This window comes from Sabethes cyaneus, chromosome 1 (assembly GCF_943734655.1).
Source record: "Sabethes cyaneus chromosome 1, idSabCyanKW18_F2, whole genome shotgun sequence".
Classification (NCBI taxonomy): domain Eukaryota; kingdom Metazoa; phylum Arthropoda; class Insecta; order Diptera; family Culicidae; genus Sabethes; species Sabethes cyaneus.
Window position 1 is genome coordinate 30,252,730 of NC_071353.1, and position 22,039 is coordinate 30,274,768.

At 42.2% G+C, this 22,039-nt stretch overlaps 1 protein-coding gene across 1 annotated transcript; it reads left to right on the forward strand.

Moving 5' to 3' along the window:
• The first annotated feature begins 359 nt into the window (after nucleotides 1–359).
• Nucleotides 360–21,705, forward strand: LOC128740097 (fatty-acid amide hydrolase 2-B-like). The gene is made up of 5 exons (XM_053835609.1): nucleotides 360–1,223; nucleotides 19,472–19,685; nucleotides 19,745–20,074; nucleotides 20,626–21,194; nucleotides 21,255–21,705. The coding sequence occupies exons 1-5, from the start codon at nucleotides 1,050–1,052 to the stop codon at nucleotides 21,525–21,527; spliced, it is 1,560 nt and encodes a 519-aa protein (XP_053691584.1). The 5' UTR covers nucleotides 360–1,049; the 3' UTR covers nucleotides 21,528–21,705.
• The last annotated feature ends 334 nt before the right edge of the window (nucleotides 21,706–22,039 follow it).

Below are 22,039 nucleotides of genomic sequence, written 5' to 3' on the forward strand. Positions count from 1 at the left end.
TTGCTTCGGGGGCCCTTGGCATATACTTTCTTTAGTCGCTCTCTTGGTAATGTTCCATTTTTCGCTATGCACATTATCGGCGCTATCAACATCCCGATTGTGGTGTCCGAATGTACCTACTTACTCGCACCATCAGCGCTACCGACTCGCGCATTGAGATTTGAGAACCTTCTTCTATGCGGTAGTGGTGTAAGTAGATGTTCATACCTAATCGCAATATGTACAGCAAATACTGCGAGGCTACTATCTTGCCTTCTTTTGCCATGCCGATGCCAGTCACCAGAAGTGGCCTGCCGGTGTTGTGTACAATTCCGCGCTCTCAGTGTTTCGCTGGACTGCGAGCAGCTCGGTTCCGATTCTTGACCGACTGCGAGAAACGGTTGAATCATCGAATGTGCGAGTCAAGAGTGAATTCTAGTTTGCGTTCAAATCTACTCGCGGTGTGCCTACAGCAAAGAATTCATAAAACTAGGTGGTAATAGATCGAAACAATCGCAAAATAGCCGGGTTCTAATTAGATTAGATTGCATCTAGTGCTGCGCATCCTAACAAGCTTGTTTAAACAAAAGATAGTGAACGGATTGTGTGTTGAACCCGACTAATTGGCGCAGATCATAGAAAAGTTACTAGAAACTGCTGCAGATCATCGTCGACTTAGAACCTGTCATTATTATTACATACTAGCAGCAACTTGTAAAAGGCTGAATACTTGAACCGGGAAGCCGACTGTGACGATAAATCTGCTGTGTTGTGCTAGTTACTACATGTAATGGAGATAGAGTTTTGTAACCAGATGACCTCGTCTAGCTGAATTCGGTGTGTAAAATTATTCCTGGTGGGGACGTGCGTGCTGAGTTAGGAAACAGTTTCGTTAGTTCAATTTTGATTTGCACACAGGCCAGTCAACTAGTTTTCAGTGAGTTAATGGTAACACAGTTAGAACCCAAGAGGAAAATCGCTGTTCTGAAAGGGGTCACTGCGAAAATCGATAAGAAACCGTAAAAATATCTGTTAGTGCACGGGTAACTGTGAGTAAGAACGATACGAACATGCAGCTCTGGCTACGAGTACTAGGCGTTGTACTGAGGATACTCAATGTGGTGCTAACGCCGTTCATCAAATTTGTCGGCGGACCCCGGCGAAAAACACCTTTCCCAGAAATTCGCAACGAAATGCTGGAAATACCTGCCGTGGATTTGGCCGAACGTATCAGAAATAAAGAGGTAAACGTCTTTACCTGAATGTTGTACTTAAATGGTGAATATGGAAACGCTAGATAATTTATATTTTGGACACGATGGAGGGACATGGTGTTGCAGGGCAGCAGTTATGCTTATGAGAATGAAGACAGATATGAGACAAGAAATTGACTTATACGCATACATGATCACGTTTTAGTCACAACTTTAGAAGTTGATCCCAAGATTCCACTGCAGTTGTTTTCACTACAGATATGTTTTCAGTTCTATTTCGAACTATTATGTTGCAACATGCCACCTTTCGGCATTTGCCCATAACTTCCGTTTCATAAAATTTCGGCAATCAAAATACATCGTCGCAAAGGACCGAAAATAAGATATATTTCTGGAAGAACCCCCCCCCCCCCCCCCAACTAATTGCTTGAAAAATGTAAAAGTTATAAAAGAAACAGCGTGGTGATATTAATGTTGAAAGCACCAACCAACACGTGGCAGTACCTAATGAATGAAAATAATTTTGGCGGCATAAACTGCAATATATTTTCACTCAGATACAGCGTGATGTTTTCTTTTTCGTCTGGTATGCTATTATGCCAATTTTGACTAATAACTGCATTCATTTTCATCGGAATATTGATATTGAAATTAAAAAATCGCAACCCTGACCCCAACACGGGTGGGTAGAGATATGAAATACTGGACAAGAGGCTGAGGATCACAAAGTGTCCATCTTCTTCCTGCAGGTATGCGAAGCATCAGTCGAAGCATAGTCTGGTCGTTAACCAACTAACTATTTTTGCAGTTTAACTCGAATGTATTGCTGGCTATATTAGTGTGGTGTGCGTACGGAAATCGAATACATTAAAAGTTACAATTTTTAGTTACAAGTATCCAAGCTATCCTTAACGGATACTCAAAATGCATTTCGCAATCGCAATCTGCAACCAATTCCAATTATGTTCAACTATCTCGTCTGTTCCGGGTCGTACGTTACAGCAGGGTCAATCACATGCATAATTGATGCGAACAATGATTGTGTGTTAACCTTTAGTTTGCACTTGGAAGAGATAAATGTGAAGGCTAACTTCATGAATGCTGCAGGAATCTCGATCTGCATTTCTCGATTCCGTTTGAAGCGAAATAGATTGCAAAGCTGGCGGCTATCCAGAGAAAGGCTCATTCAACACCCTATTCGTATGTTTTCTTGAAGCAGCACGTGTCGGATTGTTGTGCTGTTTCAAAAGCAGTCGTCTCCATTCAACTCGATCTTGGGCCATCAGTCGCTAATTTTTCAATCATCTCAGGAGTTTCAAATTATGCAAATTATTTTCGACCTGGGTGAGCCATATTGCACGTTGAGCCCATCTGTTCCTGGTGCCGATGGGGTTGTTGAAGAGACCCATTTTCGTCGCACTGTTGTCCCGCATCCTTATCCATCGTACCGTACCGACTTTCACCAGATCTACGATGGGAATCTCTTCAAGCAGTGATTCATACGCCTCCACCACTTTCCACTTTCAGTTTGTACTCCGCCAAATATCGTCCGCAGTACTTTCCACTAATACTCGAATTCATCTACCACTTAGGTTTCGTCGTCGTCAACGGTTACCGTCCGTGAGCGGCACGCGTTTGTTTCCTTTGAGCCTCTTCCGTTCATATATTTGGTCTTCGACGCATTTATTTTTAGCCTAGTCCTGCGCAAAGTTCCTGGCTGTGATATCAAAATCATCTCCAAGGTCTAGGAGTTGGTTGGTGCTGGTGAAAATCGTCCCTCTTGTCGGATCATCAAAAGCGATGTTGAGTAGCATGCAAGATGATGAAACCCTATTTTTCGTTTGACTTCTTGGAGATCGGCATTGGTACTTACTTACTTATGTGTCCATGTCCGCCGGTCCGGCAGAACAAAGGAGTGAAATTAGAGATCTCCACTGCTGACGGTTACCCGCCATGGCTTTTACCTGTCTACAGTCCGGATGTCGTTGGGTAGGATGCGTCGCCATGAGCCTCTGGGTCTGCCTCTTCTACGCTGTCCTTGTGGATTCCAGTCGAGTGCTTCTCTGCTGCAGACCTCGTTCGCTCCTTTCCTCAAGGTGTGTCCGATGCACTTCCACCTACGTTCACGAATCTCTGTGGCTATCGGCCGTTGCTGACACCGACAATGGAGTTCCTCATTGGATATCCAGTTATCAGGTCACCAGGCACGAATGATATATCTCAGACACCGGTTAATGAATACCTGTAGCTTTGCGTTGTCTCCGCTGAGACGCACTACGTTTCGCAGGCATACAGCAGAACGGATTTAACGTTTGAATTAAAGATTCGGGTTTTCGTACGTAGTGTGATCAGGTTTGAGTGCCAAATGTTTCGCAGACCTGCAAAGGCACCCCTGCCCTTCCTGATCCGTGTGGCTATATCAATCTTGGTACCACCATTGGGCGTTGTCTGGCTACCAAGATATTGACTGTGAAGTGGGTGGAATTGTCATTGTTCACTACATAGACTTCGTTTTTACTACATTGACTGTGAGACCTGCTGCCTGGGAGCTCTCGGAGAGGTCATCTAATTTGCTCTGCATATCGTTTCGGCGTTGTGCGAGCAAGACAATGCCGTCGGCTAGGTCGAGCTCATTTAGCTGCTCCAACGTTAGAGGATTCCAAGGCAATCATCGATTTGGTCTACTGTCAATTGCTCCAATTAATATCCCATCGATAACGATGAGAAACAGAAGCAATGATAAAATGCAGCCCTGTCTCACGCCAGCAGTAACACAAGACGAAAAACATTGCACGAGAACACCTCGTACTGACCCTTGATGAGATGGACTAGCTTATCTGGAACTCCTCTACGCCTAAGTGCGCCCCAGATGTTTGCGTGGTTGAGTCGGTCGAACGCCTTTTCGAAGTCAACGAACACCAGCAGAAGAGAGTCCTGGAATTCGTTGATCTGCTCCAATATAATGCGGAGCGTTGAGATATGACCTACACATGATCGCTCAGCACGGAATCCAGCTTGCTACCGCCGGAGAGCTGAATTCGGCTGAGGATTAGGGTAACCAACCTATTTTGGACCCCATCAGCAGCTGTACATAATTTGGACACTTGCATTTGATTTTGCTGTAAGTGTCCAAATTATATACAGCTGCTGAGGGGGTCCAAAATACGTTGTTTACCCTACCTTACATAGTACTTTGAGAGTAATACAGAGCAACGTGATGCCACGCCAGTTACCGAATTCCGTCTCCTTTCTTAGGGCTTTTGACCAATATGCCCTGCATCCAGTCCACCAAAAAAGTTCCCGGTTTCCCATATATTGCTGAAGAGCTGATGGATCATCTGGGCTGACAAAGATGGGTCAGCTTTCAGCATTTCGGCGCTGGCGCTCTGTTGGATTTCATACCCTTGATGGCTGCTACAATTTTATTCAGCAACGACGCCTCCGAGTTGACACGATTAATTCGACAAACTATAGGCGTAATACGTTGGTCTCTGACGTTTGAAACTCGGAAGAGTTGATCAAAACGTTCAGTCCATCGCTTAAGCTGTTCTGTACGGTCAGTCAGTAGCTGACCAGCTCTGTCCTTTATCGGCATCTTTGTATCTCATCCATATCACCATTGGCGGCGGCGGTTTCTCCTTGATCGGCTAGAGAGTTAGTCCTGGCTCTCTTGTCCCACCTACAAGCACGTTTAACAGCCCTCTCCAGTTCGGTGTATCGTTGACGGGCAGCTGTCTTAGCCGAACTTTCATCTGAAATCCACTAGCTCCGCTCGCTGCGCACTTTGCCAAGGGTTTCATCACTGGTCGTGATGAAGGTCTTCTTGATGCCGGTCCATTGCTCTTCGACGGTTCCACCAGGTGGCATTTCCGAGGCTCGGGGTTCAAGTTGTTCGACAAAGGCCCTTATACCTCAGAATTCTCCAATCGGGGGACGTCGTAGTGGCACCCAACTTTCTCTTCCCGTCGTTGGACACGTGCGACGCGCAAGCGTATTTCAGTGATAACAAGATGATGGTCGGATGCGATATCAGCGCTGCGTTTGTTGCGTACATAAAAAAGGCTTCTTCGCCATTTTCGGCTGATGTGGTCGATTTAGGTTTCTGATCGGCCGTCGCGGGAAACCCACCTGTCTTTATGTACTGGTCTATGGAGGAAGAGCGATCCACCAATGACCATGTTGATATTACCACAGCCATGCTCTCCTAGGCCATGGCGTCCCATGACGCGTTCAAGGTCCGCGTTGTTTGAGCCAATCTTCGCGTTGAAGTTGCCCAAGTGGATTTTAATGTCCCCCTTCGGGATTTTCTCAACCACGCTGTTCAGCTGGCTGTAAAAACTCTCTTTCTCCTGCAGGTCGGCAGCATCTGTTGGCGCATAGCACTGGATTGCTGTAAGGCTCCTAACCCGTGTACTGAGTCTGGGAACGATTATTCGCTCATTAATCGGTCCCCACAGTAGAAATCCAACTCCTCTTTCTCGAGTAGGTAGCATTTTTACCTCGTATGCCAGAGTTGAACAAGACGTACCCGGATGATGTATTGTGTTCGCCAGTACCCGGCCAGCTCCAGGCGACCAGCTTCCCTTGTAAGCTGAGCCAGCTTGCCCTGCTGGGCTAGGGTCAGTATATTCCATGTTCCGATTCGTGTCCGTGTTTTAATGCTAAAGGTCGTTGTCAATAATCCAGAGAGATTTCTTTTTTTCATTTTCATTAACTTTTTGTGTCCTGGTACAGTATAAGCTGTTAACCTAAAGTCCTAATCCCGCTGATGGGGCTGCCTTCTTAATGTGGGCGGGAGCCCCCTTTCTTGCAAGCGTACGGCAACACCGAGGTTGCGTACCCCAACCGGCACCACGTTGAGGTAGGAACAGGAGTTAGTGAATAGAGGTTATGGAATGCCCTTGTTCACCCTTTGCCAGCCACAGTATTGGCACGTTGAAAAATAATTCACGTAAATCTCTTCCAGAACTAAACCCAATTTTGATCGATGGAAAACAACTTTAATAATGTGTGGCTATATCTTTACCTAAATTGTCTAAGCTTCAATTTCTGTGTACATATCCATCAATAAACATATCAGAACATTTTATATTCAATGACTAATTGTACATACGCAATCACTGTCTGGCGCAACAGTGTGCTTTCTGTCTGTTATTTGGACGCGGAATAGTCGTAAATAAATCATTAAACTTTATTCTACCGGTATTATCAATTTGCATTAGTTAGCCACTGCGTTGAGTATGTATTGCAACTCGTTACGGTGCTGACATTTTTACCATATTCACATCGTGTACGATGACAGTTCATTTCTCACCAGTGCCAGCGAGGTGATGTTAATTAGTTAGTTATAGTATAGTTAACCCATTGTGACCCGGGCTACAATGAAATCACGTATTAAATTTTATACGTTGAGCCATATTGGGTTAACCGTGTTTCTTATTCTATCCGTCATTGGTTCTTGTACCCGACACAGACGCCGCTTTGAGAATAGCTCATAAATTCTAACAGGATCATTTAACAATTAATGTTTCTAAAATAATGCTTAAAAGGAGGGAAATATTCTGAAAATTAATTTTGGTCGAGGTTATCGTTGCCATTTGTATTTTTATTTCGTGTTATTGATTTCATCGTTAAATCAAACACTAATTCTCTCGACTACCTTATTCCCTTTAGTCTAGTCACCTCTAAAGTGAGTGATTCCTATACATAAATATAGTTACAGTTGGGAGCGTTCTCACCTGCGCCACAAAGTAGGTTATCAAATTCTGTATTAGTCACGATTGAGAGCTTACACTACGCAAATAGCGCATATGTCCCTCAAATATCCTAGCTCTTAGAGGGCAATAGTTCACTTCATTAGCGTTATAATCACGATTTACACCAAGCCACGGGGTAATTGTCATGTTGACATCGCACGTGTCGTCCGCCAAACAGGCACTATCGCAATAGATTATTCCACATTATCATTCCAATCAAGTATGGTGTGATCAATGCTAATTCTGCGTGAGCAGGCATCAGATATTTTGATACAGTAAAAGTAGTAGAAGCAAGACAAAAATGATGTATCTACGATAACTTCAGTGTTCTAAACTGATTCTTTTAGTTGCTCCTTTTTACAAATAATCCATGTTTTAATCGATTATTTCACAGAGAGAGAAATTTCCAGTTCGTTTCAAACAATATGATTGTTGTTTTGAGTTTAATTGAAATATTGATAAAAAACCTGAAAAAACTTTGTTATTTCGAAAGCTAAAAAATAACAGCTTAAATTAAATTAAAAGTTAAGTATTTTCAATTAGAATTTAACATTGACATTACAATGATATTTTTTATTTCAATCATTCAGTTAAGTTAAAAACAAAATAAAATTCCTTTTAATGCCCAAAACAATCACAAATATTGTTGAAACCACAATTATATTCTCCACGTTAATGCTGAACATTTGCTGGTAGATAGAATTTATACCGAACCAACAATTAACAAGCACTCCAAATTACCAAGCCAAATCAGGATATTCATTACACACAGATTGATTTCGACAACACCACACATTCGTGGGGTTTCTAGTAAACTTTATGTCGTTTGCTAACCTGTCTACTGATTCGTAACTAACTCATAAAAACTTCTTTCTTAGTTTAGCACTTATCCGGACAATTACTCTCTTAGACTACAGTCATGTTCAATTATTAGCAAATTTTCGCTAGCAAAAAATGTCTGCACCTGAGCTGTGCCATGTACGTTAATTATATGGCAGCAGCATGTTTTTCATCCGGATACAATCACGCGGATGATTGCCAGAACGGACAACAGCAAACAATGAAGGTACATTCGATGAAAAGTAACACACTTTGTGTAATTTGGCCGGTCATCTTGCATGCTTGGATCGTACCGTATGGCTGTCTTTTAATAGCGTCATCATAATCATCATCTTCGAGAGGTGGCAGGATTGAGCTCACAGATGCCAAGCAGCAAAGTGGTAGCTTATTCACACAACTTCCGTACTAAAATACTGCTTACCGTTGTGAAAGAGTTGTAAAAATTAGACAAAACGTTAGTTGAAAAATCAGACCATCATTTTCATATAGCTATGAGCTTTAGCATAGGGAAACTTTTGGTTTAGCCTCTATTACTCGTAAAGTTGGAAAATGAAAGAGAAAATTTCTATGGAATACCACCTTGTAAAATATACTACTCTAATTTTATTATTGCTGTTTGCATAAAAAAATTACATTCAAGAGTGCGCAATCGCTCATAAAAGTACTATTCTAGATTGAATCGCTTCGGTATCTTTGGCGAAATTTTGACGTAGGACTACGTCTTTGTTTACTATACTGGGACTGGGTAGCACTTTGTAAAAACGAAAATAGAAGTGTAATATTTGAATGAAAGATTTCAAATGCTAATATCCACTAAACTACTGATCGAAACTGAACAATTTATGAGTCGTTTGATAGATAAAATGACCAACAATTTTATGGAATATGGAACCAAACTTGGCATGTGGAGGTTTAAGAAGGCAGGAATTTTTTCTATGGTGTACTGAGACCCATTCGTATTTCAAAGGGGGGGGGGGGGGGGGGGGCTCCTATACAAATGAAATACAAATTTCCTCATAACTCGAGAACTAATCAAGCAAATTGAACTAAATTTGGCATGTGTGGGTTTTTGGATGCATGAATTTATTTTATGATGGTTTGAGATCCCTCACTTCTGTGGTAGGATGATAGGGACTCTTATACAAATAAAACTCTTATACAAAGATTTTTTTGCGTATATGCAATATTTTTTGCTATGTAACAAGCGATAAGCTGTGAAAGTAAACTAGTAAAACCTTCTTGGACCAATAGACAGTGAATTGATGCCGCTAACTTACGTGCCTGTTGCCATTCATGTCAAAAGAGAAGGACATTCGAATGGCACGTCATATTTGCGATGAACGTGCTTTGGCTTTAATATTATTTGTATCCAATGACTCTTTTAAAGGCCACAAGCGAGTTAAAGTAAGATTATTGAAACATGTCAAGCTACACATAATCATTGCTATTTCAACCTTTATGATGCACACAAGTGATTTTTAAAAGAAATATATATGTCTCAATGGTTGCAGGCGTTGCACCTATGAACCTCCATCCACGCCACCATTGCATTCAATGAAGAATTGAATCTGAATATTTCGCTCTTCTCTTTTAAACATTCACTTAAACAGTGGCACTCACAGATTCGTATAAACATACATATGCCAGAAATGCAGTTTACATTAGTCTTTGATCTAATGATCTGATATAGTCCTACGTCACACTTTCGTACAACCCTTAGGGCTGTATACCTTGTAGTTTTTCGTTATAAATATTCCAGGCAATAAGTCAGCCGAAGACAGACACGATTCAATCTAGAATAGCACTTTTATGAGTGATTGCGCCCATTTGAATGTAAAATTTTTCTTGTAATCAGCAACACTGCATTTTGAGATTGACTCTCTACCTATTTGCCGCCTTTTAAGCACCGTAATTTCTGTTGGCACAAGCTTCTATAATGAAAAATAACACTATCTTGTTAACTGTAACTTAAGAGAGTTCCTGCCAGTAGAGCCTGCTAAGAGGTAACCGATAGTAAATGAGCACATATCTTAACTGTCTAGTGCTAGTGTCCAAACTCTTCTCGGTTTACGTTTTGGGTTTACGTGAATTTATGAATTGTGCAAAATAAATGTTTCAAAGTAATTTAAAAATTCAAGGCTACGTATTAAATAATTAAATTAGATTATGTAATGAGAAAATATGAGTATTAAGAAGAAGTGTCTAAGATTTATAAGGATTTATATAGATTCAACCAGCATCCCAAACGGCGGGATTAGGGACTAGAGGTTTAAATTACACATTAAATTTGAAGCTTCTTTTGACACAAATTTCACACGGATTTTTCAAATAGACACAATAACTATTTATCCGCCTTCTAAACTATCTATATAACAAAAACAATATGTGTCTCAATATTTACTGCTCGTTGTCTCACTCATCCTGCCTGTTGGGGAACAGTGAGATAAAATGAGAATCTTGAGAATTTTCTAGACCGTTGCTATTTCTGTGGAAAGATGCAGATGAAAATGATGTATCCTTACTTACTTACTTACTTTAGTGGCAACGGTCCGTTACCGATCCTCCGCCGAGCGAATTATGGTCCTCCAGTACTGTCGGTCCTGGGCTGCCGTTTTCCAATCTCTACGAACACCAGCTGAACATGCATCGTCTTCGACAGCGCACATCCATCGAGTGCGGGGTCTGCCTCGGAGTCTATGGCCTCTTCCTGGTTCTCTGCTGAAAATAGTTTTGGCTACTCTTTCGTCGGACATTCTGGCCATGTGCTATACCACTTTATCAGCATATTTGTATACTTAATACAGCTCGGGATTCATGCGTCTGCGCCACACTCCATCTTCCATTGTACCACCAAGTATGAATCGCAGAATTTTACGCTCAAAAACCCCAAGCACTCGTCGATCAGTTTCCTTTAGCGTCCATGATTCATGTCCGTAAAGGGCCACCGAGAGGATTAGTGATCTATAGAGCGCAAGTTTTGTGCGAATTTGCAAACTACGGGACTTCAGCTAGCTACATAATCCGTAGAAAGCCCGATTCGCGGCTGCAATTCGTCGTTTCACTTCGCGGCTTACTTCTTTGTCACATGTCACGAGTGTACCAAGGTATATAAATTCCTCTACTGCTTCATATCGTTCCCCATCTAACTCCAACTCGGCACCAACACCACTTAATCTCCCTCGTTCTCTGCCAGCAATCATGTACTTCGTTTTGGCGGTGTTAATGATAAGCCCAAATCTCGTCGCTTCCCTTTTAAAAGGCCTGAAGGCCTCTTCCACTGCTCTACGGTTGATTCCGATGATATCGACGTCATCCACAAAGCCAAGAAACATGTGAGATTTCGTGATGATAGTTTCATTCCTTTCCAAGTTTGCTCTTCGTATTGCACCTTCCAAGGCGATGTTAAATAGCAGGTTAGAGAATGCATCCCCTTGCTTCAGTCCATCCCATGTCACAAAAGCGGTTGAGGTCTCACCCGCTATTTTAACGCATGATTTGGGCCCATCAAACGTCACATGAATCAGCGTAGTTTCGCACTAGTTTCATCGGAAAACCATTATCTGCCACAGCTCATTCCGTTTGACTGAATCGTACGCCGTCCTAAAGTCCACAAACAGCTGATGTGTCTGCAAGTTGTACTCCCGGAACTTGTCTAGCAACTGACGCAGGGTAAACATCTGATCCATCGTGGAGCGACGCTCACGTAAATCAGTTTGGTACTCGCCGACGCACAGTGGGGCGACTCCATACAAATGCTGGCCAAGCAAAAAAATCTCTTTAAATCAAGGATAATATGTGGTTCTTAAGTAATTTTGGGGTGCTGAGCCCGAATTTCAGGTTTATTTTGCATTAGAACGTATATTTTTTGTGTTAGGGAGAATTTTCAACTATTTTTTAAGTATTTTTTAAGTATAATGACGCATAAGAAATGAGGGTCATTTGGAAAACTATTGCAGATGGGTTTTTATAGGATAAAACATTATATAAAACAATACAAAGCAAGTATGAGCTTTTATAAGCAACACAAAATCCATATAAGGTAATATTACTCGAAAATCAAAACTTTTCCCCTAATTAGTTTTCTTAATCTTCTTTATCTCCATATTCTTCTTTTTCTTCTTCTTCTTCTTCTCCTTCTGCAGAATCACTCGTTTCACATTTCATCCTCAATAGTAATATAGCGTTCTCAGAAAGATTTTTCTAATCACATTTTTCCGTTTCGAAGAAGCTATAAGCTTTATCTGGAGAAATAAGAAGACGAATAATTCTATCACGATTTATATTTTCACACTCATTTATGCATGTAAAATATTGTCTTGTATTTTTATGACTATTTTTAGCATAAGGCAATAACCTTATTTTTATGAGGGTCAATACCGGTGTAGTGGCTAGCATTCATGCCTCTCACACCGAGGACCGTGGTTCAATTCCCAACCCCGCGAAAGTCACGAATGACCCGAGTTGTTAAAGTGACTATATAATTAAACAAAAAAAAATTTATTTTTGTGCTTCTTCTATCATTCGTCCTATCAGCAATATAGTTGTCTAGATTCATTTATGACAGCGAATTCAAATTCTTTGCATTGCAGTGGACGTATTATATGAGGACTATACCCTGACATAAAGGTTTTTGGTAAACAAACAATAAGTTTCGAATTTTTCTGAAATAATGTGTTCAATAACTTGCTAAAGAAAATTTCTCAACCTTTTAATTAAATTCATATCTATACCCGTGATTTCAGAACTTATACCAGGATTGGCATAAGATCTTCAAGCTGTATTTCCGTCGTTACTATCGCTGTATCCCCCAGATTTTCTCCAACCTCTAAAATCTAGTCAATATGCAATATGGACCATACATTCGATGCAGCTTATCCAACCATGTAAAGGAGATATCCCATAATTAAGATATCCTACGTTTACTTTGAGTGTTTGCATTTTGTCTATATTGTTGAATTCTGATATAGTAGCCTTACAAGCGTAACATCTGTGCTCTGCGCTACTCTGCGCTAAATGAGACTATATCCATTTGAAAGCTCATATTTTACGCTAACTTTTACCGGTAGTGTCAATAGTGGCGAACCTTGGCTTTAAAACTTTTAAGCGTGTTTTACGCGAAAATATGGCACTTTTTTAATGAAAATTAAAATTGTGGCATACTATGATAAAATTACTGCATACTCAATTAATGGGCTTTATTCAGCACTATTTTTCGAAGAACTTTTCCTTAGACACCGTTGAAATCCGAGCTACCGTTAGACCTCTAGCATGTTTTAAAATATTGGGTTATTTTTCAAAAAAACACTAAAACATGCTGAGACAGCATATTTTAAAAATTCATAGAAAATTCAAATTTTGTCATATTGATCTAAAATTTTGGATTTGAACACTTCAATAGTATAGAATCACAGGAAAAATACAAGGGAGAGTCGAAATGAACTTTCATTTTTTGGCTGCTGGCCAGCGATTCCCCACTGTGCGACGTGGGACTCCGCTAACGATCTCAGTCTGCAGAACAGGATACGGGAGAACACCTTATAGGCAAAATTGAGCAATATAATTCTTCAACAGCTTTTACACTCGAGTCGATGCCTCTTTTTAAAAACTGGGCAAATGAGGCCATCCAACCACTCCTCTGGCATTAGTTCTTTCTCCCAGATCCTGACAATGATCCGTTGGATAGCTTCATACAGCCGCTCGCTTCCCGCTTTTAGAAGTTCGGCCGGGATACCGTCCTTCCCAGCAGTTACCGTTACCGTTTTTCAGCTTACTGATTGCCTTCTTAACCTCCTCCTCTGTTGGTGGCTCCACTGCTTGGCCATTCAACAGTGTCTGAAAGTACTCCTTCCACCTGGCTGCTACCGCCGTTTTGTCAGTAAGCAGGTTGCCAACACTATCATTGCACATCACAGGCATGGCCAAATTCCTGCATCTCGCCGTTTTGTAGAAACTCCTTGTGTTGTTGCTGGCGTATCGCTCTTCTGTGCCGGCGAGCTCGCGCTCCTCGTACTCGCGTTTTTTTAGACGATGGGTTCTTTTTTCCGCAGCTCTAGTCTCTCTGTTTTGACCCAGTGAGCATGCGTCTTCTGCCCTGGTTCTTTTCATTTGTCACTCTCTGGCATGCGGCATCAAATCAGCTGTTACGCTGTCTTACACGCGTCGTGCCTACCACCTCTCTTGCAGCTGTTTCGATGGCACCATGGATGTTCCACCACAGTTCGTTTATATCTTCTCCTTCTACCTGCTGTTCTGCGATTCGTTGATTAAGATTTCTGGCGTACTCCACTGCCACGCCATCTGCCGTCAGCTGCTGGATGTTGAAACGCAGCGTCCTCTCAGTGCGAGCCTTCGCCGTGTTCGACAGCCTTGCGGGAATCTTACGAGTGGTCAGAGTCGATATTTGGTCCCCGAAAAGACCGTACATCGATGACATCCGCAAAGTGTCGACCGTCAATCAAGACAAGATCGATCTGAGAGCTAGAGTCTCCATTTGGATGCCTCCAGGTGTGTTTCCGAATATTCAAACGTTGAAAGTAAGTGCTACAGATGGCGATTCCTCTGGCCGTGACAAAATTTATGATTAAATTTAGTTCTCTCCCGATCTGCGCATTTGCATCTCGGATGATGATTTTCACGTCATGTTTTGGACGCTCTACGGACACATATACGGTCATTTACGGGTCTCCACCGGATAACTCGTTGCTTTTACTTTCCCAACACTACGAAACCGACACCATATTCTGCTTTTCTGCCGCTACTGTAGTAGATGTGGTACTTGAAAGAAGTGCCTGCAGTAAGATCTATTGCGCGGAACTCCTTTTCTCCAGAATTTGACCATCGAACTTCCTGTATAGCAGCAATCTCCACTCCGAGTCGATGCAGCTCACAGCAACCAAGCCAGCTCGTGTCGGTTTTTGGAGAGTTCGAACTTTCCAGGAACCAAGTTTTCAATCTTCATCCATTACTCGTTTCCTTTTCCTTGCCGTGTCCTATACCGATTGATCAGTAGTTTATTTCCTTCTTCGTTGTTCGTGATAGGTGAGAGTTTCGGTATACTACCTTACCGGGGTCGCGATACCTACATCCCGCTTATGGGTCTGCCATCTTAGGTATAGCTTGCGGGATACTGCATTTAATAATGATCTGGTCCTTCCGAGACAGACGCTGTGTGAGCTGCCCCTTACCTGGGATACGGTCGCTCAAGTACGCACCTCCTAGCTTAGCTGCACCAGTATGTACCAGTATGTTTATGAAGCATTTCCAGGTAAGGCCATCAATGGTCATCATTTGACTTAGATCTGCGTGGAGGCGCTAGGTTAGAGCTTGGAAGAGCCAGAGCTATGTTTGACGCTCCTTCCAAGTAACTCTCCTCATTTCAAACTCAAAGATGATGTATTCTCTGTAATAAAAAAAGCAAAGCCTTGTACTTAAACATCTTTCTAAGACTTAATCCTTCTTCATCGACAGACTTCGCGGCCAGGTGTTAGAGTACATGACAATTGCAGGGCCGGTTGCTACAATCCTATTGACTCTAACAGCCTCTCACAGCCGAGATTCGAACATACGCCGACTGGCTTTTCAGGCAAGCATCAAACCTCGAGGCCAACTGGGAGCTCAGTCGAGGCGGCCTTACCGCACAGCATACGAATCATTATATCAATTAAACGACGAGTTTGGGCAGCAATTAATCTCTCGTTTTGGACCTGGAAATTGACCGCCAAGGTCGTGTGATGTGGTACCTTTAGGCTACGAATAAATAAACAAAATTTGAGAAACTAAAAGACACTAACAGATAGCTCAGTAGTGATATCACAAGTCGTAAATTTTGAAAAAGTGGTGTAAAATTAGGGTTCTGGGTTCTAGTTAACTTCGAGGTACGATGCTGATCTAACAATTGTGGAATCGGCCGACCACAGCTAGAAATTACTTGACACAATTGGAACTATTAACACTGCGTCTGGCCTGTAGGACTGCCTGTGGAAGAAGGGGCCGATGGATGATGCTAGCAAACCGAGGCGCCTGGTTTGTACGAATATGCTAGTGTAAGTGCGATCTCGATATTGTGCCGCACGGGTACCAATGTATATTGATATGGAAGGGGAGCTATTGAGTGGTGTTCAATTTTAACAAATAACTATGGTTAACTCACAATGGGAGGTGTCACTCGTATCCCACAACAACCAAGTCATCGTATTTTCGAATCTCGTCCGAGCGGTACTTCTTGCGTCAGTTGAATCCTTGCACTAGCCCCGTAAGTGTCCTGTTCTCTAATAACCGGCTGCGAATGTCTCCCCATCCCCATTGTGCTCGGTCCTGGGTTACGCGTCACCCATTCGTTGAGCGTTTCGATACTTGCAAGTCAACTTGAATCTAGTCGAGCCATCTAGCACGCTGGGTTCCACTATTCCTGGTGACGATGTAGTTCCTGAAGAGAACAGTTTTTGCTGCACAGTCACCCAGTATCCTTGCGACGTGACCGGCCGGCCGGCCGCCGTAATCGTCACCATAATGCTGTTTAGAGCACATGCAAATTTACTGGGGTGGTTCTAGGATGCTCGTCGTCATCAGCAGCTTAGAGTCGGGATTTTTCGTGCTGTTAAATAAAAAATGTCGCATTAGATCTGGACGAGCCATCTCGCACGTTGAGTTCCTCAGTTCTGGGTACCGTTAGGGTTGTTGTATAGAACCGTTTTCCTCACGACGTGTCCGGTTCACTGTAGCTTACCGACTGTTGCCCTTGATTAATGCACCTCCACTACTTTTCGTGTTCAGCTTGTACTCCGCCAAATGCCGTCCGCAAGGGTGCGTTTGTTTTCCATGAGTATTGTCAAATCCATAAAAACTATCGCTCTAAAAGGGTTTGTATCATTGTCAAGTTCGTACAACGGTTTATGACGGTAGATCGTAGCGTTTTGCGAAGGGCATAGTTGACTCGATGTCTTGCTTGAATACCCTGCTGGATCCCCTTATTCGTGTTGTTATCCACGGTCACATACACGTACTCATCTACAGCTTCTGGTTCGTCGCCGTACACGATTTCCGCCCGCGAAAGACACACGTTCGTTTCGTTTGAGCCTCTACTTTTCATGTATTCGGTCTTCGACGCGTTTATTTAAGCCCAATCCTCTTGGCTTGCTGGTTTTCTGTCTAACGCAAATGGCTTCTGCCGTGCAGAGATGGCATAAACCGCAGCGCAGACCAAAAGACACACATTCTTAAACAACACAACATACGCCATACGGTGTGTGTTCGCACAAGAATTCCCTTCAGTTTCTCCTTTGCTAAACACGCTCTTTCGTGTTTTACACACACGAAAAAAAGGCAGTCGCAAACGCAGTGTGATAAATTTGCTGCGTGCTTTACCACACCAAGAGCCGCACTCTGCGCGGATGGATTGTACACCCTTCGCTGGGTCAGTTGAAGCGGTGTGATTGAAAAAAACATGTTTACTGTTGCGCCACCTGATCCGTACTAACTTAACATAGACTATATTAGTTGTTTAGTGCAGCGTGTATTTTCTCTTTTAAAAGGGCAAATATTTTGTAAAAACAAAAAAAAATTGCGTTAATTCCGCACGGAGTGTGACAAACGGCAGCACCAAGTGCTGTTTGGATGATCACTCACTGGGCGATTTTCACCGAGTGCTGTCGTTCGCTCCCACTCCGGTTTCGCTCGTACGCTGTGTGCATATTAGCTGTAGAGGTGTGTTGCCGAATCGCTCTGTACGACAAGGCATAATATTGGAACATTGGGCGCATAGTGTGAGCGAATGACAGCCCTGCTGCCGTGGAAAAGTTTCTAGCTTTAATATCAAAGTCACCTGCGTAGTCAAGAAGTATGCTACCCTTACGGGAAATCAAACCTCCTGTTTCGATATCTGCTCGTTGGATCATCCTCTCAAGAGCGATTTTGAAAAGCATGCGGGATAAGCTGCTAGCTTGTCTCGATCCTTGCCGCGTATCGATCCTATGAACCTTAACAGTTTTTCTCAGCCGAGATTCGAACATACAACCTACTTTGATGGCATCTGGGAGGCAAAATTTTAACATTTGTCTTCTTTTATTGTAATTCGATTTTTTTGTCTCAACTCAATTGAATATGAATATGATGAATATATGGTACTACCACCTGCCTTAGCAGAACATCCGTTCATAGCAATGAGCCTATCATGTCAAAAAAAGTTGAACATATTCAACTATTGGACATGCTTCCCAACTCTTGTATGAAGGGCCAAAGGGGAATTAGTCGATAAGCAATATCACTTACACGTACCAGGGATTTAGAGAATCTCCTTCCAAGGGCTAAGTCACCTGAGTCAATCGTTGAATAAGCCGTCTTAATGCAGAATGACTCCAGCAGGTGGGGAGAAGAGCCCGCTCATTATTCACGATGTGTTGTTAATCGGGCCAAGATTAACCCTAGAAAGTTGACTGTTTCACTCTCCTTAGACCCACCGCTTCAAACAAGTGCTCTGATGGTCCCTCCCTCTTCCCGATTCTAGTATATTTATGAAATATGGAATATAAGGGTAAAAATAGAACAATCTCACCAGCAGTCCTTCGAATGTAATAGAGCTGCGTCCTTTTAGTTTCCATAAGTGCTTCTAATAATAAATTTATTTTTTCTTCTGGTATCCAATATCCATGTGCAGTATTAACACTCGTATTGGCCAAAGTTTTCACTATATAGCAGTAAATACTTCATAAGCTAAAACGAAAAAAAAAATTGAAATAACTTATATTATGCTTATCTATTAACAAGATCGTGTGGCTCCGCCGTCTGCCCAAAACCTCGATTATGAGATCAGACAGCCGGGAACCACACGGTATCGCACCTCCTAGCTTGGCTACTCAATAGAGCATTACCGGGTATGGCCACGTGGAGGCGCTAGGTAGGGGCTTGGGATAGCTAGAGCTATATTGGACGCTCCTCATTTGCCTTCCCCATTTCATACCCATTTTTTGTCTCAACTCAATTTCAACCAAAACAGATTTGAACTGAAAATAATTTCTCCTGAATAAACTTCTTAAGGCTAGGCTTTGTCTGATTTTTTCTGTTCTGCCATAAATTGTTCAGACTAACAAACAATCGAAATATGTTGAGATATATTGATTAAGGCTTCCTAAACTCAAGCTTACTCAAGCTCAAAAGTAATGCCATAAATAAGTTTGAAAAAAATCGAATAAATTGCTAAAAGCTTGCTAACGAGCAAAAGTAATAAGATTGTAACCGGAAAACCAAGCAATGTTAGCCAAGGACAATGTATCTATGCTGTACACATAAAGTGATAAGCTATAAAGCACTCCTCCTCCGAATAAGGTGAATTAGAATGGTTTTGCTGATGCGTTATGTTCAGCCAATCAGAATGTTATGTGTCTTAAGTGGCCAAAAATTGAAGTACGAGAAGTGGTTAAAGTACAAGTACATATATGTATCCGCACAAATGTCTAAAGCGGTCAGGCAGCCTTGAACTTGGAACACCTATCATTTACTGGGGTCGTCGACGTATGGCATGTGCGGCAGTGAAGCGCACAACTGATTCAAAACAAAATGAGAATTATAAGTACCCGATCGGTGAACTCGACTCGTCTAGGTGTCATAATGATGTTTTGACTGGTTTTAAGATTTAACGGTTTTTATATAAACTACTAATTATGTCATACATTTTATTTCCTCCGGTAGCTCCGTTCGGAAGATGTGGTACGAGCGTACATCGAGCGCATACGAGAGGTGAATCCCCTGATCAATGCCGTCGTGGAGGAGCGCTTTGCTGCCGCTATCGAAGATGCAAAAAAAGCTGATGACATGATTGCCAATATGCAGGCCATCTGGCTGATTAAAACATACCCACTGCTGGGTGTTCCGTTCACGGTGAAGGAAAGTTGTTCGCTTAAGGGTGAGTTAAGCAGATCAATCAATGGACAATTTTGGAAAATCTAACGATATTATATTCAGGTGCTCTGCTCACCGGAGGTTCACTGCCACGCCAAGGAATCAAGGCAAACGCCGACGGTGAGGCCGTGGCACTTTTAAGAGCCGCAGGATGTATCCCACTGTTGGTGTCCAACACGCCGGAATACTGTCTCAGCTGGGAGTGCTACAATCACATTACCGGACGATCACTCAATCCGTATGACAATCGACGGACAGCCGGTGGATCGTCTGGTGGCGAAGGAGCACTAATTGCTGCCGGAGCGTCATTGTTTGGCGTTGGAAGCGATGTAGCTGGATCGATTCGATTGCCGGCGTTGTTCAATGGAATTTTCGGTCACAAGCCGACGGCTGGTGAGTGAAAAAAAAAATACACGAGCAGTGTTGACTCGTTGCGGACAAGGTTATCAATTTGGTAAATATATTTAAATGAGATTCGTTATTGTACTGTATCAGCTGCCAAATAGCGCACGGTGCAATATTCGCGAAAAGTTTCTATTATCTGCTGGTTGCTTTTGTTCATTAGCGATTAGGTGAAAAATGTAATCTAACTTTAATCTATATGTCTATGAAGTACGATAAGATAGTAATAAGAATTTTAGGGCTGTTTTGCGTTGATTTATAAATAGAAACATTATTTAATGTAATCAACTGAGTTTATCATACAATAACTTCCAGTTGAAACCTTTTCGTAGCACAAAATCCAATTCAAACCGTTAGAGATTCTACGCTTAAGCCCATAAATTCATCCAGAATATCTTAACTGGTCATTTTTATCGAAGCAGCGTCTTATAATTAGAAGCGTTTTATTGAAATACTGATCGAGAACACAACAAATCGTTATTAATAAGAAAATAGAAAATTCTTTATTCAAAAAACTAATCGGCCTTATTCTTTCTCCCCAGGTGCCATATCAATCAAAGGACATTTCCCCTCGTCTTCCGATGAAAAGTTTAGCAACTTTTTAACCGTTGGCCCCATGTGTCGGTACGCAAAAGATTTGCCAACTCTGGTGCACATCATGGCTGGTTCGCGAGCCTACAAATTGCGGCTGGATGAAACGGTCTACACCAAGGACATCCGAATTCACTACATGGAGGACATCGGATTCAACCTTGGTTTCATACCGGTCGACGAAGAGATCAAAATTGCGATGTATCGAGCGGTTCAGTTCTTCAAGGACCATGGGCTGCAAACGGAGCGAGCCGAATTCGACCACATAAATGAGAGCATGGAAATGGCCATGTGTACGCTGCAGTCGCTTGAAGACGTTCCGAACATTTTCGATAATAGAGAAAACCCTAAGGAGAAGCATAATTTACTGGCAGAACTGGGAAGGGCAATGATTGGAAAATCGCAATTTACGCTAGCAGCGGTTGTGTTTTACATATTGCTCAATACAAAGCACTTGTTTAACCCCGAGGAACATCAGATTTATCTGCAGAAGGCAGAAGAACTTAAAAAACAGATCATTGTAAGTTAAATCCTCACTAGTTAGGTGGTTATAATCAATGTAATGAGTATTTGATTTTAGGACACATTGGGAACTGACGGAGTCCTGTTCCTACCAACGTTTCCCAAACCGGCCTTGCGGCATTATGAATCATTTTGTCACGTAACGGGTGTAACATACACGATGTTGTTCAACGCGTTAGGATTTCCAGGAACACATGTTCCACTGGGATTCAACCGACAGGGTTTACCAATCGGCATTCAGGTTGTTGCTGCACCCTATCAAGACCGTTTAGCCCTTTGCATCGCACGAGAACTTGAAGCTGCATTCGGTGGTTGGAAGGCTCCACACTAAGTTCACTTAATTGTTACATCTTCTGGAAGAGGGAATTCGTCGTACGTTTGAGTATCGACCAACCAGGGAACTATTATTTGTTTTGTAAAATTGTGATATAAACTGAACCAAAAGCATGATCACTCTGTCAGTCGGAACTAGTGGCTGGTGTCGACAGGCTGATTGATTAAACAATATGAGTAGCATTTATGTATAGATTGGATCCAATCAATAAAATGAATTTTTAAATCACTGTCGTATAAGATTTAGGGTAAATGAGGTATTTTGGCCCCTCCCATTTCACCGTAGTTGGCCAAACTAAAGTGTGCGTAACGCATGGGCCAAAATACATCGTTTAGCCTAGGTATTTTAATTTCGGAAGGTGTAATTAGGATATCTTGAGTTTTGTACTAAACTTTCCAGTATCTATGCAAAATGTCAATTTGCTTCATAATTGTTGCATGCCAAACCCTGAACAAGTCAAAATTAACCCTAAACAACTAGCAAACTGAACAGGGCTCTAAAGATGGCAA

Bases quoted from the DNA above. Each gene is read 5' to 3' on its own strand.
- LOC128740097 (XM_053835609.1), top strand. From the start codon at position 1,050: ATGCAGCTCTGGCTACGAGTACTAGGCGTTGTACTGAGGATACTCAAT. The intron at 19,686-19,744 runs GTGAGTTAAGCA...TATTATATTCAG, and splicing joins GGAAAGTTGTTCGCTTAAGG to GTGCTCTGCTCACCGGAGGT. The intron at 20,075-20,625 runs GTGAGTGAAAAA...CTTTCTCCCCAG, and splicing joins CGGTCACAAGCCGACGGCTG to GTGCCATATCAATCAAAGGA.